The 20610-nt window shown below is 40.9% G+C and overlaps 1 protein-coding gene across 9 annotated transcripts in view; it reads left to right on the top strand.

Moving 5' to 3' along the window:
• The window catches only part of meis2a (Meis homeobox 2a), a 124044-nt gene that overhangs the window by 64804 nt on the left and 38630 nt on the right, over window positions 1-20610 (top strand). For all 9 annotated transcript variants that reach the window (XM_055640709.1, XM_055640707.1, XM_055640708.1 and 6 more), the window contains one exon: window positions 14478-14554. In XM_055640709.1, the coding sequence (XP_055496684.1) occupies window positions 14478-14554 (77 nt within the window). The remainder of the gene's footprint in view (window positions 1-14477; window positions 14555-20610) is intronic.

Genomic DNA, 20610 nt, shown 5'->3' with positions numbered 1-20610 from the left:
TTGAATCGTTACTTGAACTGCTCCAGGGCATCCAGCTACATATTTTATAGGGCCAGAAGTCATCAGGCATGTAAAATGTATAGGAAGGAACTGCAGATGCTGGTTTACACTGAAGATAGACGCAAAAAGCTTGATCACTGTTCCTGGCTTTGATCTGACTTTTTGCATATCTTTCATTAATTTGCTCCATGTACCTTTTCGTGTCTCTTGGTTCCCTCACCCCCGAGTCTCAGTCTGAGCCAGGGTCTTAACCTGAAACATCACCTATTCCTTTTCTCCAGAGCCTGGCCTGCTGAGTTACTCCAGCTTTTTGTGTCTATCTTTGGCATTTAAACCCTCTTAGATCCAAGTTGCAGGAAATTACACCTTGGCAATCGTGAGGACTCAGGGTGATGCCAGAACGGTCATTTATTTAGCACAGTGTAGTTCTGAGGATGATACTTTATTGTCACATGTATCTAGGCACAGTGAAATGCTTTGTCTTTCTTTTAAATAATTGGGTCAACTTATTCGGGGAAAAAAAGCAAAAACTCCGAGTTTATTGTCAAAAACTATTTTAATTCAATTTTTTTTTCAGTGCCTTTAAATATCAGAATTAAGTTCATTTCGCAACTGGTTTGACATTATTTTCATTATTTTCTTCTCAATGAGCTCAGTTATAGGCTGATGATACCAGTAGTGAGCACAATTTTGCCTCTAATTGGTGTGAAATATCTTGAGCTAGAAGAGGAGAAAAATTGATCCTTATTGCCGCATTTTCTCAGCTTAGCTTGATCCTAGTGTTCAGCTGGTTGCTACAATAAAAGTATAAATATGCATTCTCAGAGAAGAGGCTGGCTTATACCAGGTTAAGTGACATATTTGAAATGGCTATCGCTTTACCTTGGCTTCTAATATATGATTCATTTGTACAGAGACTACTACAAGAAGATTGGCAAAGGCTTGAATTATAATACAGCTGGAATTATTACAATGTTTTGAGCATTTATTTCTCATTTAATGGCAAGATGCTTTTTTTTTATGCTTTACAGATTTTTTTTTATCAAGTGTAAATCCCAAATCTAGCTTAGCTACACATCAAAGAGAATAAATATTTTTGAACTAGAAGAAGTCAAAAACTCTGCTTGTTGATGACTTTATCCATGAAACATAAAGAGGAGACAGCATAAGAACTGCTGAGCATGGCAAGGAATTGGTTTTCCTTCAGAGCTTTTTGAAACTAAGGCTTGCAGTTCCCTTTCCTACAATAGAGTACTTACTGTAAAACCTGAGAAGACTAATCTGTGCTTTCCGTGTCAATAGAGTATGTCCCTCAAAGAGACTGGTTGCTAAAAATATAGAGTGCAGAATTATTAAAATGTCAGCTTGTCATTTACGTTATTTTCTAAACAGCTGCAGGTTGGGGTGGCACGGTGGTGCAGAAGTAAGTTGCTGCCTTAACGTGCCAGTGACCCGGGTTCGACCCTAACCACAGGGGTTGTCTGTATGATCGTACAGTTTGTACATTCTCCCCGTGACCTGCATGGGGTTTCTTCAAGTGCCCCGGTTTCCTCCCACACTCCAAAGATGTACAGGCTTGTAGGGTAATCGGCTTTGGTAAAATTGCAAATTGTCCCTAGTGTGTGTAGGATAGTGTTAGTGTGTGATGATCGTTGGTCAGTTCAGACTTGGTGGGCTGTCGGGCCTATTTTCACATTGTATCTCTAAACTAAATTAAACTAAAGGCCCACCACTGATTTTCCTGGCACCCTTAGTCCATTTTGCCAGACCAACAGAGGTCACATAATTATAATTCTACAATGCACCTCTCACCCACTAATTAAACCCCTCCTGCCTCTCTCTATAGCTCCATAGATTACTAGAACTTAAATAGAACAAATATAAAATGTGAATGAACTCTTTTGGGAAGGAGGCACATGGCCTGAAGGAGTGTCCGCAACCTGCAATGTCATCTGTGGCCGCCCAGTGAACTGGAGCTGGTGTCGTACAGCGCCAGAGACCCCAGATTGATCCTGACTGTCTGTGTGGAGTTTATACATTCTCCCCAGGATCACGTGGATTTTCCCAAGGTGCTACGGTATCACCATATTCCAAAGACATATAGGTTTTTAGGTTAATTGGCTTTGGTAAAAAAAAATTGTAAATTGTCCGTTCGATAGTGCTCGTGTATTATCCTGCGGGGTAGTACGGGGATCGGCGCGGACTCGGTGGGCCGAAGGGCCTGTTTTCAGTTGCCGAAAAATCGGTGCTATCCCTCTCTTTGGATCCTCTGTAGTTCTTGTAGGATGTGTTTTAAACGGAATTAACAGTAACAAGAGAAACGCTTTCAGAAAAGCTTTCTAAATTTAAAGTTAAGAGTATTTCTGTACAATTTATGTAGTTTCACATTAATAAATTTTCACCTAACACCTAAATGTGCTTTTTAATTAATCCATCTTCACCTTCCTGGCAGTGTCTGCCACTTAATATTCCAACAATGCAAGATCAAAATGGAAAAGATTAAGATAAAGAATTCACCAGCCCTCGCGTGAAATAGCCAGAAAATGACTTTACCACGATGACCTTTCATTTTCGGCACTGAAACCCCAGATCGTTTCGACTATGTTCCTCTTTCAATCACACGGACCCTATTGATTATGTGGAATGTAATGAGAAGGTATGGCGATGTGCGCCTGAATTGGCAACGCGTGCTAGGATTGGTAGTTTAGCTGAGTGTTTTCTTGTGTTGCTTTGTGTCAGTCATCCTCTGGGTCTGGATACTTTGGCAGCGCCAACCTTAGCAGAGCAGGGTTGTGTACTCCTCCGCAGCCTTGCTGGAGGGCGTCGTTGACGGGCTACTGCTTTCAATGTAGTGGCCATTAATCATTGGGTGCCATGTTTTGACGCAGGTTCTAAAAATGTACCATTGAGATGTTGTTATGCGCTGGAGGCCTACAAATAGCGTAGGTCTTTGATATTCGTCTCACACCAGGATAAAGAAAATCCAGAGCAAAAGTGCAAATAGACAAAGAAGGATTCTGTGGGGTGGGAGGGGAGTCGAATGAAGGGGAGGCAAGTAGTAAAATCAAAAACAGACACAGAGAGTTTTAATGTTTAGTTTGCCTGTGCTGCTATAAATCTTCACTGATTAACTTGGAAATTAAACACGGCCCTAGTGCATTGAAAGGTTTTTGTGATTTGGGTGCATTCTACATCAGTTGTGACGTGTCATGCAAAACTATGTAAGTACAAGTTACCTCAAACTTAGACAGATTTTCTTTTCAATGGTACAATAATTTTGGACGTCTGAGCACGTCCCAGAGTGCAACTATTAAAGCGCTCCTTTTCTGCATGTTACATATTTGTGAGCTGCTTTAATTTACCACAAAAGAAATAGAAAGCAAGACAGCAACAGAGGTGGAAGCAGGGTCTGACATGAATATTCATTGCCACCATTGCTCCTCCTTTCTCATGGGCTCTTGAGATTTCCTGGTGTCAAAGCAATCTTGCGCAGGCTACTTTGATACCGACGGGTCAGAGTCACCTCAGCCACCCTTTGCCAGCGAAAAGAACAAAACCCTGTAATTATCCACACTTTTCTGAGATCCCCCCCACCTTAATGTTCATTATTTAAACCTGCAGCAATTACAAGTTCAAAGGGGTTTAGGGGGCTAGCAGCCTGCATAATCACTGCCAAATTAAGCAGGGCTCATTCGTCACAGAACAGTTCACTCTGAGCAGTGAATCATGCATGCAGTGACAGGCACTGATTTACATGAAGACTAAAAGCCATGGCCTACCGAGGTAGGGTTGAGCAATTCTCCACCCTGCAGTGTCCTGGTGTGTATCATATTCGGCTTAGTTTTGGAGGCAGGGAGGGTGGAAACGGCAAATGTCACTCATGCGCAGGTAAACGTGCATGCTTTAGACTTTCGAGATGCAGCAAGGAAAGGGGCCCCTTTGGCCCACCGAGTCCGTGCCGACTAGTGATCAACCGGTACACTAACACTGAAGATGAACACACAAAGCTGGAGTAACTCAGCGGGACAGGCAGCATCTCTGGGGAAAAGGAATGGGTGACGTTTCGGGTCAAGACCCTTCTTCAGTACACAAACATTTTGTACAGACAGCACTCTTGCTGTTCCGTGACCATGCGTTTGACCATGGTTGCTTGCGTGCTTCGGTGTTGTGCGCGTGTGTGTCTGAATGTGTATGTGCGTGTGCATGTGTGTGTTTGCGAGACCATGTGAGCTTGTGTGTTGTAGAAGAACAAGCTGGAGACGAATCCCAACCCACAACATCACCTATCCATGTTCTCCGGTGATGCGGCTTAACCCGCTGAGTTACTCCAGCAAGTTGTTTTTGCAAACTGCATTTTGATGACTGCACATTGGTATTGGCTTTCAGACGTGTAATACTTGATCCCTTTACTTCACCATCTGTGTTTCCCATGTGGATACAAGAGACTGCGGATGCTGGTTTACAAAAAAAAGGCCACTCAGTGCTGGATTAGCTCAGAGGGTCAGGCAGCATCTCTGGAGAACATGAATCGGTGACAAATCGTGGTCGGGTCGGGACTCAAAAGGATCCGACCCGAAACGTCACCTATCCATGTCCTCCAGGGATGCTGCCTGACCCTTTGAATTGCTCCAGCACTTTGTGTTTTCCTGCGCTTACATGCTTCTGGGTTGTGTGTATGAACACATGCATGTGGCTGCGTATTTTCCTGCGCATGTCATCTTGTGCTGCTGAGCGTGCTGTGTGAGCATGTGTGCATTTTGTGTGTGTCTGTATATTTTGTGCAGGTGGGTAAATAGATTTCTATGTGTGCATGTGTGTGCGCTAGAGAGAGAGAGAGAGAGAGAGAGAGAGAGAGTGCTAAACTTCCTTAGCCACTGAAGTGCTTCCCAGAGTCAACAGAATTGCTTTTCAGGTGATGATTGGCAATTCCAGGGGAGAATCTCTATGATATCCTATTACAGCACCAAGTAGGCAGGGTCACACAAAGCAGTGAAAAGCAGAAAAAAGCTGCTCTGGCTTTTATCAGGCCTAGGTTCTGCCTTTATTTTCAAATTAAATCTGATAACTTACATAACAAGCAGATTTTTCTGTGCTGTATAGTGAAATCCTTCTACAAGACCTCATGTGAACCTCTCCCTGTTCTTTAACGATCACAACTATACGATTTGTGAAAAATATAGCATATTTTGGAACAGAAAAAACCCAGCATTATTTCCAGTAAAAAAAAGATCTTTTCTACCTCCTTTTCACCTTCTATATGAGCGGGGAGGATAAAATGCTGCAAACAGATGCTGTCAGTTTCTCTCCTTAGTTGATTTACCTGGAGGCACCCTTGAGCAATGCCAAGCCCAAGTAGTTTTACTTCCCTTTTGCAGACTGCTGGCCAAGAACTGGAAAACTCGCCCCTGAGGGGAAGCCTAAGTTCAAATGTCAACCAGACTTGGCTGCCGGATTTGCGTCTCCGCGCTTGCTACGTCCCATTCCTGGCTCAGCTGAAGATTTGTTTTTGATGCACGCCAGCCCACATAGTTCAGTTTTAGCCTTTGGTACAAAGAAACCCTCTTACTGACCGCAGACAATGCACTTGGAGCTGAAAAGCTCAGATGCCTCAACTTAAGAACAGCTTCTTTCCCACCGCTATCCGACTTGTGAACCAATCACCTCTTTCACTCCCCATTTCCAGAGGTGTGACCATCTACAGGCACTTCCCGACTTACAAAAGGGTCACGTTCTGTGAACCCTTACGCTAATCAGATTGAACGTAAATCAGATTTAACGTAAGTCGGAATCACACACCCCACCCTTATCCCCTGCCTGAAATAACTCACCAGTAGTATTAACTGTCTCAGCTGTATCCTGGGCAATTTCTGCGGCGCGTGATCTTCTGGGTAAGCACCGCCGCCATCGCCGGCTTGTTTCCAATGTAAACTTGAAATTACAAACTGCCTTGATTGCACTAGGAACTGAGTACAGAATTAGACTTTAGAGATACAGCATAGGAATAGCCCCTTCAGCCCACCCACTCTTACCTCAACCTCATTCAGGTATTACGTTTTGTACTTTTAATATTCTTGTTCTCTACTTAGATTTTGCACTACAATCTTGCCCCATTCTGCTGTTTTGTACGCGTCATTGTTGTATTGATCATTACATCTATGTATACAGTTAACTGTGATCTTCATGTGTACAAAGAATGTCATTGCACACCCTGGTGTATATGACAATTAACTAATGTGAATGAGCAAGTAGGATCACAACCTTGCACATCACAAATCGTAGTTCCCTTGGCCATGCAGCATCTTTCTGAAGACTGATAGATCAGATTAGCATCTGATTTAGACTAGATTTGGTTATTAAAAGGATAATGGTTAAAAGATGCATTGGAAAATATCTTCAGCACACAGATTTAAAACTGTTACAGCAGTGCTGACGGAATGTGCAGATTTGAATAACGAATATGTCGATGTGAATTAGGGAGAGGAAGATTATATGCAGCTTTCTGGATCAACTACACATGAATATTAGTAACAGCCAGGTCAGACATTGGCTCAAGCAAGAGGAACAGATCTAAGAATGCTGAAAATCCTGTCGTGGCCTCACCACCACTCCATCCCAATAATCCTTCACTATTAAGAGCACAATAAATGCTGTTCAACACAGCAGACAGACAGCAGAGGAAACAGGGGTAACAGTTTGAGGCAATTGAGTTTCCTTTACTCTCTAATATTAAAAAAAAAAGGATTATTCTCCCCGGTAGCAGTTACAACTGGTGCCTAGTTTGAAGGCATTAGTTAAGGTAATGCCTGCTGGTCAAAGCATGCAGTTGATAGCTTGATTACTTCATTAATTATTCTGATGCCAAGTAAAAACCAACAGCTGTCTTCCACTGTTAGTCGACAGCAATTCAGCATATGCCTACTAAGCTTTCAGGGCTGCTTCAGTTCGCGCCTACCCCTCCATTCTTCCTGTACGGCTCTGAGAGTTGTTGAAAAGAATGAAGACACTTGTCAGCAAGAAAGAACTTGGGGTTTATCAAATCTGTTTCAGACCTATTATATATCCAGCTCAAAGGCTAATGACCCGCTGGTGTGCGCAACAATTTAGTCAGCATTACTGGAATTGGTAATGATTACAATGGTTGAACATGAGTATTGTCATGCTAATGCCAAGGAGACATAAAAGATCAGTAGCCTTCGCCACGATGTGGTAGGACAGTTGCTCTTTTATTATCTTTTGTAATAAAAGATAATTTGATAGAAACCAATGCGCATTACCAATTACTCTTGCACATTACCAATTTTTTTATTGCTGTAAGCTGAGCTAGCTGATGAACAGCCTCCTGGGAGGAGTCAGGATCACTTTAGACTTCCTGTTAGGCCAGACTGGGAAAACCACTAGTGAAAGAAAAGAAGCAAATGCTGTTAGTTCAGGTCAGCGATAATAGGTAAGAACTGAAATATATGTTCTGCATGCATGTTCAAAAATATTTTGTTTCTTATTCCTTTTAGTAGCTTTTATGTGGTCGGAATAACAGTTGGTGAGCCGTTCCTTTAATACTGAAGTGCACTTAAAATACAAATTGAGTTTATACAAAATTACATTTGTTTTAGCTGGCTAACCCTTATCTAAATTACCATTTATGTTTATAGATCCACAGAGAATGCAGTACGTAAGGTTCATTCTGATTTAAATGCAGTGTCTCCTGGGTTTACTTGAGAATTGCTCCGTCAGTAGGGTGCTAAGCAGCTTGTCCAGTCTGTGTGCTGACTTTTCACATGCAGTTGAAGTTAGCGTTTGATGTAGAAAAGGTCGTTAGCTTTATAGCTACACAGCTATGATAAATGGTTGGATCATTCTAGGCTTTTAAATCTTGATATCCCCAATAGAAACATAATCTTCTGAAATTTAATCCTTCTGTATCTAAGGACTTTGGCTTATGTGCATCTCTTTCATGAGTCTCCTTAGGATCACATGTACCAGCGCCCAAGAATACAAATTTTCATTGCACACTAGTCCAACTCCCACTCCTCCACTGATGCTAAATAGTTCCCATTTAGCACAAGAACAAGCATTGCATTTCCACCAAACATAATGATACCAAACATAAAAGCTGCATTTTATGAGGATGTTTATTACTAGTGATCAGATCCACTTTCTTCAGTACTGTTCCTAAAGTTGTAGTGCTAAAGGGCAGCACAGTGGCAAAGATGTTGCCATACAGCAGCAGAGACCCAGGTACGATCCTGACCACGGGTGCTGTCTGTACGGAGTTTGAAAATTAAGTTGTTATAACATTGTGCAGTGCAGTCATATAAACGGTGCCGTTGTATTGGCACCCAGAAGTTGCAATCCCAAATTCATGTTGTGATTATCGGAATTTGGGATTAAATTTCACATATTCTACTGATTACTGGGATTGTTATTTGCTATTACTTTTATGCTTTTTTTCTGAATTCTGCTTTACTGTTGACAAGCTTTGGGATTCATTACCGGAGACGAGTGTCACAAGCTTGAAGCTTTTGAACCAGGATGATTTGACGTAGATTTAAAACAGTTTCGGCAATAAATTGCGTCTGGAATTCCTGCAATCTGTGGCGAGTTTTAACATTGTCTAAAGCTCCTCATCGCAATCACCAGCACGTCTCTCAATCAACTCCCAGGCCGCCTTTCAACTGTGCCTCTCTCAAGATATCTCTACGCTTCTGGCTGCTATCCATTACAGTCTCCTTGATCCAGACTTCCTTGTGTGTTCTTTCCCTCTACAGTGCCTCCGTTCTCACTGCCCAGTACCTCTCTCCTGTGATACTTCAGTATAATTCCCGTCCCAATATATAACATAGAAACATAAGTTCTTCTCATCACGGTTTTAAAGGATTTCCCCTTATCCCTTATATAAGGAACCACCATCCTCCCCAACAACCGGATAAAGCTTATCATCACCATTTGTCATTTCTCACGTTGGGGGATATTTAGTCTTTAACATTCCAGCATTGTGCTTTTTTTGTGCAGTGGCTACGACTATAGAAAAAGGGTTTTCAAGCCCTTCTGCTAAGAACAAATTTGTACATTCCAGGTACAAGTGCATGCCAGGTATTAGTGAGTTCACATTATAGTTAAAGATTGGAATGGTCTATATTTGGCTAAATCTTGCTGAATTTAGATTCGATACTGACTCCCTCCCCCAGTTCTTCGACTTCAACATGATCTCTTGCTGCACTTTTGTTGCCAATTTCAGCTCGTTCATCCCTGTTTGCCAACATTTTGGCCAGAAGAACTGGAGTGAGCTTTATATAATTTTTTTCAGCCAAGTTTTTAAGTATCAGTGCATTTACCACACTCTGTAATTCGCAGATTCAAATTGGACTCCCTCAATCCCAGAACTTTGAATGTGCAACATAGATTAGGTCATTCAGCACAAATGCTCCCTGCCAGTATTCATGGTGTATTATATCATTGTTGTCTTGGCAAATACCACCAGCATTTACACTGCACCTCTCATAGAACAGTACAGCAAAGGAACAGACCCTTTGGTCCACAGTGGCCATGCGGAACATGATGCCAAGTTGAACTAATTGCCGCGTTAAATTAATGTTGAAGAATTATCCAAATTACCTCTTTAGTTTCTCTCTGCATCTCTTCCCCTAAAAAACAATCAATCCTGATACCATGGTTTAATCATTTATAATTCATAACTTTCTTCAATTTGATTTGATGGACTTCTTCACAAGAGGCTGCAGATGCTGGTTCGATTGTTAGAGATGTTTAGTTTAGAGATACAGCGCGGATATAGGCAGTTCGGTCTACCAACCTGCAATCCCTGCACCCTAATGCTATCCTACACACACTAGGGACAATTTACAATTATATCAAGCCAATTAACCCACAAACGTGGGTGTTTTTGGAGTGTGGGTGGAAACTAGCGATCCTGGAGAAAACCCACGTGAGTCACGGAGAAAACATACAAATCCGTACAGACGGAGCCTGTAGTCACATGGACAACTCCTTTTCACTCTATTGGTGCTGCATTCTCATCAAGTTTTATCATCTAGCACCAACTTCCACCCTTTCTCTCAAATTCACCTGAACTATCTCTAACACTTACCTTCCTTTGAAGATAGACACAAAATGCTGAAGAAGGGTCTCGACCCGAAACATCACCCATTCCTTCTCTCCAGAGATGCTGCCTGTCCCGCTGAGTTACTCCAGCATTTGTGTCTATCTTCAGTGTAAACCAGCATCTGCAGGGGGGATCTTATAGAAACTTACAAAATTCTTAAGAGGTTGGACAGGCTAGATGCAGGAAGATTGTTCCCGATGTTGGGGAAGTCCAGAACAAGGGGTCACAGTTTAAGGATAAGGTGGACATCTTTTAGGACCGAGATGAGAAAAACATTTTGCACACAGAGAGTGGTGAATCTCTGGAATTCTCTGCCACAGAAGGTAGTTGAGGCCAGTCATTGGCTATATTTAAGAGGGAGTTAGATGTGGCCCTTGTGGCTAAAGGGATCAGGGGGTATGGAGAGAAGGCAGGTACAGGATACTGAGTTGGATGATCAGCCATGATCATATTGAATGGCGGTGCAGGCTCGAAGGGCCGAATGGCCTACTCCTGCACCTATTTTCTAAGTTTCTATGTTTGCTACACACTTCTCTTCCTTTCCTGGATGTCCCTATCTCCCATCTTGGGAGGCAAACTATCCACCAATAACTACTTCTTGGCTCGGTAGTGATGTGTCAATCCTTTTCTGTTGACAGTCCATTGTTCCGTCGTCTGACTGGATTCTTTCTTTCACGAGCTGTATGCAAAGATTTTTAATGGGACGCCTTGTAACCACTGACTTGAGATAATTCATGTGGAAACCACTCATCTACTTGTGGTTTCTGCAGGCTTTTCTATGAAATTAAGATAAGTGGATTTTTGTGCGCTTGACTTGTAAACAAAAATAATGAGCCCTCTTTCTAGGAAAGAGATTGATCTATGGTCAGTGTGAAAACAAATCAAATTCTAGCTCTGGAGTATACCGATCATCGCGAGATAAAGTTTACTGTGTGAGTATTTATCCTATTTTACAGTCCATGGATATGCTGAGACCACAACTGCAGCACGCACAGCCAGCGTACTAGTGTTTGCTGCGTTCTGCTGGCATGTAATAACTCGATCTGCTTCGTGCCGACAAAATATATTAAAAGTATGGAAGAGTGAAGTTTGTGCCCCAGGGAGAAAGAGAGATAATGCATTGAAATTGTTCAGAGGTAGTTAGATGCCTAATGGTCTAATATGTGAGCTATGTGAGGTCCACTGTCTGACTCCCATAAATTCTGGCTACAGTGATCCAGTAATTTAGGGGACAGGATGGAACTGTCATCTCTGGTCATCAGTGCTTGGGATCAATTATGCTGATTCTTTCTATTGAGTGCTTTTTAGCAGTTTTGTTTAAAGTGAGGAGCAGTAGGTGGTTTAAACTGGTCTATTTTTTTTACTCCTGTGGATAATCTTTCCTTGCACCTTTCATTCCATCTTGTGTAGAGAATGGCGCTTAACGTAGTGGTCTCTGTCAAACTGCGTAAGTGGAGCAGAATTTAAACATGGTTGTAAGGAACAGTTACGGTTACACCCTCCATTTGTTCTGTCGTTGCTCCAGTGAATTTGCTACTGATACTGAATTAGCAGTTTCTGCAAAATTGGCAACGTTCCACCGCATAGTTCATATTGGTATGGTGTGAAAAATCTAACCATATGAACATCAAACATGCGGTGTAACTGGGACACAAGGTAATTTGGTTGTAATCAATTATGCACACGGTATTTTAACCTTTATCTGGGTTTGTGTCCAAGCATGCTAACAAACTACAAGCACGATTATTTGTGAATATTGTAGGGAAATTTTCAGCATTCATTAAATTTAATTCTGCCAATGTTTTCATGTTATGCATTTTTTTTCATAAGTTCCTAAGTTATAGGAGCAGAATTAGGCCATTCGGTCCATCAGATCTGCTCTGCCATTCAATCATGGCTGACCTATCTTTCCCTCTCAACCACATTCTCCAGCCTTCTTCCTATAACCCCTGATAACCTTTGTAATCAAGAATGTCAATCTCCACCTAATAATATCCATTGACTTGGCCTCCACAGCCTTCTGTGGCAATGAATTCCACAGATTCACTAACCACCCCCTGACTAAAGAAATTCCGTCTCTCCTTTCTAACGGTACGTCCATTTATTTGGAGGTCATGGCCTCTGGTCCTAGACTCTCCCACTAGTTGAAACATCCTCTCCACATCCACTCCACTATCCAGGCACAATCCTGTTCAAGTTTACAGTGAAAAGTTGTGATTATTTTATGGAATAAACTACCCATGATGTAAGGCAGATTTCTTTGTGCATGTGTGACGTCGGGTTTGTCTGATGTATCTAGATTTGACTCTGCCGACATTCTGGTTTACAATGCATGCACAGCCCATTGCATTGGCGTTGATGTTTAGTCAGAGGGCTATCTCTGTTTATTTCCATGAATTTATGATAGAGTAGCAATTTATAGATTAACACCCACATTCAGTAAAAATAATCTCCTTTGTGAGAGATGCATGTTAGGGAAATAAGTGGGTATTTGAATATCATCACATTATACATGCATTAGCACCTTTTTGAAACAACAAAACTTACCTCAACTTCACGTTTGACTTCAATATATGCCTTTAACATTATCAACTCAAAACCTGGCAGGACGCAGTTTCAACTTGGAAGATAAATTGATGAAAAAACATTTCTCTAGACCCGCATCAATTCACTGAACATAAATTAATGGTGTACCAAACCGGCACCTGGCTGGAAGCCAGAGAAAAGAAGCAGCGAAAGCCAGCTATTGTTGAGGGGGCAGAGACTGGTTTCTGTGGGGGAACCCTGTTCACAGTAACATTACACAGCCACTGGCTTATGATCCCGACCTTTGAAGTGTAAGAAATGATAACTGTTTCATTTCTCCAGACACGCCGTCACGATGGCCTTTCGCTGGAGCTTCCATTATTGTCATTGTGCGGCCTGTAGCCCTGGTAAGGCAGCGAGCAAGTAGAGCCATTTGCTGCAGTCTGAATGCCTGTGCTTTGCTCTCTCTCCATGTTTAGTAGTACATGTCTGTGAGCCCAAGTGAGTCATGCATTCCTGCCTGTTTTGGCTGTTGTCAGGAAGTAGTAACACTTAGATCCACATTCAGTGCAGCTTACATTGACTATACAATTAATCTTGTGCAAAAAAATTCCAATGTGGAATCCAACAGAATGTATTTAGAGCAAAAATCATTTGTAACTATTGCTGGCGAAATGACTTAAGGCATAGAGTTTTTAATTTTTAGCAGGAAAGATGAAAATTAATATCTGGTTAAAAGAAAAATGTCATACTCTGAGTAGCTACCATTTTACACCTCTGTGAAAGCTTCATCAGTACAGAGTGGTTTCAGGACAGCCAAACCTACGACCTGTGTCCTTAATTCACCACAGTCTGGTTCCACAGTGATGAAGTGATCCATCATCATTGTTGCTATATTCTAGCATGTATTCCACTGGGAGACCTCAATTGCTACAGGATGGCTATGCCAGAAATGACTGGATTAGAGATTTCAAATGGCCATATGCATAGCAGAACTGCATTACCTGACGATGCCTTGCTTCTCCTACAATCACTAGTCTTGGTTTCATAGCGACACTTCATTGTCATCCATACTGGCTCCATTGCAGCAAGAACTAATATTGATGGATTAGATGGAAAGGGGAAATGCATATTTTGACAACACGTAATAACCAGTATGTTTGAGGCTGCAAACTTGAGCCACTAGAGATTTACTAAGAAATGATTCCAAAACATGCATTTTAACCATTCACAAATTATGATGTAAGCCTTTTGAGTTCCCTCCCTATTCTTACCACAAAAAAATATCCTTGGACTTTTTTTGAGCCATTATCTTCATTAATAAGTGTAAAATAAAGGACAATCACATTGTTTGGATGAATTCTGGTGTTAGGAAGCATATCTATCACTGTGGCAGAGTGCAGCAACTGACAGCCAAGGATTGATGACCAAGGGCTGTCCAAGAGGCTAAGGAAGCCTTATACAATGCAAATTACCAACTGTGAATTTAGATTCATCCTATTCATTTCATTCGCTGCTGCTGAAACTATTAGTGGTTTAGTAGTAGCAAGGGGTCATTACTAATATGGACAAGGTAAGATGAGGAAAACCTCCTGCAATTACATGGCTTTCAAAAGGGCTGGAGGCTGATCCAAAAACGTGTCAACACCCAGCAATCAAAATAATTTATTTCATTTAAAAAAAAAATCCATATTAGATGAGCATTACTTTCTTTCCTTGCAGAGATATTTTTAATGAAACACTGTCCTTCTGTAGTCGGAGTGAATTTAATCAGTGCCAGCTTTTGTTTTGCGGTTCCAAGCTTCTCATGACTGATGCTTATTATTTTTCACAGCATCCGTATCCATCAGAGGAGCAGAAGAAACAGTTAGCCCAGGACACAGGACTCACGATCCTACAAGTCAACAACTGGTGAGTGACTTATCTCTCCTATGCTTTCTCTCTATGGAAAGGTGCTATGTTTTGTAACGAGGCCCCTTATTATTTTTGGGTGATACGAAACTATTTAACACGCAAACATGCAACTTTGGTTGTGGCGGCCTGGATAGAAGGTTTTGCATTGTCCCATTTCAGAACCATATTTAGAATGGGATATTGATTTTCCTTTTTGATCATTTAAAAAAAAAGTATACTTTTTTTCCCATTTTACATGTGCGATATGATGGATTACTGCCACAGTAGTAATACTAGTTGTCCCTTTGTAGATGGCTTAACACGTAACTTTGAATGGGAGTGGGGGAGATGTGGGGAGGTTGGATTAAATGAAATGATCATAGTACCAAAGAAATGATACAGGAATTACTTATCAAAATACTGGCCCGGGCTTTATCTGCAGCTTAATTTTGTTCAGTACATTCTCGGGTGATGTTCAGATTAATTGAACTGACAGTTTCCTTTCAAAATTCAGGGAAGGTATTTGCACGGATTTCAGGTCTTATACAAACTTAATTACATGGAACCCCATTTTATCATTATAATTCCATGTAGCAGAGGTTGTATTTACAAATGAGAAGACTTTCCTTTTATTCGCAGCTTTCCTTAATATATTTATCAAAGCAGGTTCATTTACAAAGTGCTCTATCTATGGGATACAGGCAGGCAGACATTAACGAAGCTTTTAGGTTTATCGGACTCCGTGGCTGATGAGCAACCTGAGGGTCAATTGATTTTGTGGTTCTGTGATTCATTTTTTTCTCATTTTTCTAGGATCACAATGAGAGACATGCCTGGAGAATTAGCCAGTTTGTCTGCCTTATCTGTCAGGCAATTTTTTTTTTCCTAGGGAAGTCAAGCTACTTAAATTGGCCACAGGAACTGCTGTTATCTGACTTTAATGCACCCTATAGTGTGGATAGCATTTCAATTACACCAGTAACCAAAGCTTAGCCACGGCCTTTTCATGCTAGCACTACGTAAAAGGCAATGTGCCTAGCTACAGTGCAGAAAATTGAGTTGCCCACATTCTGTCAGGCTGACTTATGCAGAAATAAACTGCTGTATTGAAGATCAAAAAATTACCAAGTTGTTTTATATCAGAATAACACATTTTGTGAAGTACAATATTTGTATCCTTCTTTGAAAGGGTATCGTGAAGCCAGTGAGTTAGATAACATTTAAAGCTGCTGCGCCAGTTAAATATTTTAATTTTGCCAGTTTATGTTATGCTAGATATGGTACATTTTGTTCCAACTTAATAATTTAATGTTTCCTAAAGAAATGACAACGTTAAGAGCTCAGCCACCCAAACATCAAAAGCTTCAGAGCGATCAGCTGACATTGTCAATTTTGAAGCAAGAATTAGATATACAGCACCGAGTCGAAGGGGACGTAAGGATTTATGTTTGTAAACACTCGACATGGGGTACCAAGTGCCAGATCATAGTCCCATTAGACATCGTAAAGTGCAGGGACTGCACACTATTAAAAATGGGAAAGGATTCATAAATAGCTTTAACCAAAATCAGTCAAATTAAGTTCTTGTTTCCCAAGTAGAAGGGTGTTTTGCAGAAGTGCCCCAATTAATTTGTAGAATTTTCCTCTTTGATATCAGCAAATTAATGGTCAGTGCCAGTGGTCTGACGCTGTTAGTTTGAGGCAGCCACATGAAAGGGCATGCTGAATCATTCCTTTGTCTCAGCAGCACAATCAAGGCTTGGAGAGGTCAGGAGGAAGCTCTGTTTTGATACAGCAAGTGGCGCATCATTCCCATCAGCAGGAAACGTGTTTGCGATTCCTTACCATTTACTTAATTTCATTCGCTAGAGGCAATAATAAAAAAAAAAGAATATTAGACAATATTCGGGATAAAGTGATTAGAAATATTGCAAATGTTCCTGGGCAATGATAAATAGCAAGATAAAAGGCTACTTTATGTACAATGAACAGCATTTTTAGCTTTGTCTTTCGTTTCAGTTCTAAATTTAGAAAGAAAGGTTTACTTAATTCTCTGGGGCACTCTCACTTAGAGGAATTGTAGTACTGTATGGGATTTGAAATCACATGATACCTGAAGACTGAGGTTTTCCTCTGTAGTGTCAAATTACTGTTTCTTTAAGTTTATCTGATTGTTGTGAAAACATCTTTGGATTCAGTTGTGACTCATGGGAAAATATTGTGGTGGCTTTTGGCAAGAATCAACATATGGTGTGAAATTTATCTTATCCTATATGATGAATGATGGCAGATGCCAAATTTTGTATTAATGTACAGATTCAGTTTATCTTTCTGGATTACATGCTGTACATTATTGAGTGTATATGTGACTGCATATCATGAACTGATTTTTTTTTTAAAGGCTTGCAGTTGTATTTGTCTCAGTTAATACTAACAGAATTGCTAATGGCCTAAAATAGTGCTGACATGACACAAGAGACAGGACCTTTATTTATTAATTTATTGTATATTTGCCCATCCCTAATTGCCCTTGAAAAAGGTGATGTTGAGCCACTTGAATCATTGCGTTCTGTTTGGTGAGGGTGCTCCCAGAGTTGTTGGGAAGGAGGTTACAGAATATTGATCCAAGCTGCATAAGTCAAGATGGTCATAGAGTCAGAGCACGGCAACTTGCCCTTTAGCCCAACTTGCCCATGCCGACCAAGACACCCCATCTACACTAGTCCCACCTACCTTGGTAAGGTTCATATCCCGCTAAACATGGTGTGTGACTTGCTGGGCAAGTTGGAGGTGGTGGTGTTTTTATGTGTTTGTTGACCTTGTACTTCTAGTTGCTAGATGATGCTGCAGACTTGGGTGGTGCCGTGTCAGAAGGCGCGGTGAGTTGCGTCAGTGTATCTTACAGATGATGTACATTCATTCACAGCACACTAGTGATGGAGGAAGTGACTGTTATGGATAGGTTGCCAATCAAATGGTCTGTCTTGACCTGGAGGATGTTGCATTTCTTAAATGTTGTTGGGGCTAAGTTAATCAGACATGAGGAGAATATCCATTACACTCCTGACTTGTGGACAGGATATGGTGAAAAGGCATTGGGGAATCATTTACTGCAGAACACCAACCTTTCGAGCTGTCCATAGAGCCACAATATTCACGTGCCTCGTTCAGCATACATATTGGTTGATAATTCAACTTACGAGATTACCTTTCTCCACTATATAATTTTTAATTAATGTTTGATTTACTTTTAAATTTGGCTTTCATTAAGAAATTTTAGATATTTATAATAAATTCTAATTTTAATACTTAATGTTGTAATTAATCGGATTTTGTGATCTCCTACAAGGGTATGCTATTGCATTGGCAATTTGAAATCACTTTATTTCATTATGAAAATAAAATGGTCCTTTTTATCCTCACAACGTATTAAAATCGAGTGGAAATTAATAGCCAGATTTTTCTCGATTTTTATTCTGCCCCAACAGTAGAATCTTCCCACTTCTTCAGTGGAATTACATTATCAATTATATAAAAATGAACAATGATTGTTATTACCCAATCATTGTTAAAATATGGCTACCACTTCAATATTAATAGATGGTTACCGAAAGGATATATCAAATAATTAGCATTGAAAGACGGTAATAAGGAGCTTATTAAAATCCATGTGAAGGATTTCTGACCTTAGCGCTCTGAAGAATACATATCACATGACAGCGAAGTCATCTTGCAATATAAGCACCCCCCTTGTCCTCCCTGTTGGATCACCTGCCTATGACATTTAATAAGCTATATGTATGATTTATTGTGTGCCCTTTTGACAAGATCTGAAAACTGAAATGTTATAGTCCTTGCTGGCATCCAGTACTGCTTTCATTATACACTCATCTAATGGAAGTGTTACATTTAGTCAAATGGATTATATGTAGAGCTGTGCAGATCTTGCACATTCCCTATAGTCATTGTTCATAGCATAATAAAATTATGCTATCAATTTGCTATGAGAGGAACACTAGAGTTCAGTGACTTATATCCCAGTGTGTTTATACTGCAATCTGCTACATCTCGAACTTGAGATGATGCAAACAGCACATGGATTCCATTTACTGACTTCTGAGCTGCAACTACACAATTTGCCAAGTAGGAACATATAGCGAGGAAAGTCACAAAAGGTTATAATAACCGCCTTAATTGTACACTAGTGTCTTGTGTGACCTGAAGGCACTTGGTAAAATTGAATCATTGTGCTGATAATGTTGCCAACATTGTTGTTTGGTTGTTGTGCTGTCCAAGGGATGGCTCTGACTTTTTTAACGAAGATACTGTAGCAACAAGTGACTATTAATTCTCTTTTGAATAACACATCCAATATCATTGTAATCACTACTTCGCAAATACTGATCTTAAAGGGCCTGTCCCACTGTACGTTTCCCCAGAGATTCGAACTCGGAGATTCACGGTAATAGCCGCTCGTAGGTACTCGGGGCTCTCGTGGACATTTTTCAACATGGTGAAAAAACATCACAAGCTTACCGCGTTTCCCGAGTACCTGCCGTTAGCGTTACGAGTCGCTAAGAGACGTCCCGAGCTCCGACGTACCCGCTACATACATTCTACGTACTTACCACGAGTTCGATTTTTTTTTTAAACTCGGGAGAGCTCTTGGGTAAACTCGTATAGTGGGACAGGCCCTTAATGGTGATCTGAGTCAGATGGTGCGGCACGGTGGCACAGCGGTAGAGTGACTGCCTTCCAGCGCCAGACACCCGGATTCAATCCTGACTACGGGTGCTGTATGTACGGAGTTTGTACATTCTCCTCCATGACCGCATGGGTGTACCCCTAGTGCTCTGGTTTCCTCCCACACTCCAAACACATACAGGTTTGTAGGTCAATTGGCTTTGGTAAAAATTGCAAATTGTCCCTAATGTGTAGGATAGTGCTAGTGTGTGGGGATCGCTGATTGGCGTTGTCTCAGTTGGCTGAAGGGCCTGTTTACGTGCTGTATCCCTAAACTAAACAAAGAAAAAGGTAAAACATCAGTTGCTGGCTCCTGTTCCAATTTTCCCTTGAATTGACATAATTCAAGTGCTTTTTTTTCTCAGAACTTGTAGCATCTGATCTTAGCTAGTCCAGATGCTTATTATGTTCCGTCGCATCTCCCGAGCATTGTCACTTTTGAAATCTTTGCTGCATCCTGCCAACTAACTGCTCATGTGTGTTGAGATTTGATCCATACCAAGACTTCCTCATCAAGTCTATAGCTTGCCACCCGTGAAGCTCAGACCTTGCCTGCATTTGAATATGTTAGGGAAATGTGGCTGTCAATTTGACTGAAAGGGCTTTGACATAAGTGACCAGATAATCTACTTGGTGTCGAGGCTGAGGGATGCATTTTGGCTCGTTTATGTGAAGAAATTTACTGCCTTTGTTGGCTAATCTATGATTGTGAAATTTTGTAAATTCCACCTGAGATCATTATTTGCTCCAACCCATAGTCTTCTGACAGAGAGGCACAGACATTATCAATGAATACAAGATTGGTAGCTCGTAAGGAAGAGTCAATCATTTTTATCAATCAATCAATCAATCAATCAATCAATCATTTTTAGTTACTATTACCTTCCTTCTGTGGTTTACTTCTGCTGTTGCCATTTGTGTTATGACCCTCAATGATGCTATCCAGAAAACTAAGATCAACTACATTCACTCAAATCCATCTTTCATCCTCTTTATCCAAACCCCTGGCAGTTATTTCATCTGCTTGTCTGAAAATAAGCCTTACATGAGCCAAAACTTTTAATCCAAAATAGTGCAGCATCAGCAAACTGTCTTTGGATGTGAACTGTTTCTGCAGACAATTGGTGGACATAGTCCGTCTTCCCATCTCAACGAACCCCTGCAAAGTGAAGCCACACGCGGTTCAAATCCAAACTGATGAAATGTCGGATAAAAGATCATTCACTTGAAACATTAACCCTGTACCAATGCTTTCTGCCCTTAACTGGCACCTCGTCCAAAATCAGGCCATCTGAAAAAAAATGGCTACTACTCTTTGTTGCTGTTGTTAT

Source organism: Leucoraja erinacea, chromosome 9 (genome assembly GCF_028641065.1).
Source record: "Leucoraja erinacea ecotype New England chromosome 9, Leri_hhj_1, whole genome shotgun sequence".
In the NCBI taxonomy this organism is placed as follows: Eukaryota; Metazoa; Chordata; class Chondrichthyes; order Rajiformes; family Rajidae; genus Leucoraja; species Leucoraja erinaceus.
Note: the sequence above shows the minus strand (reverse complement) of the source record. Positions and strands in the feature narration are given on the sequence as shown.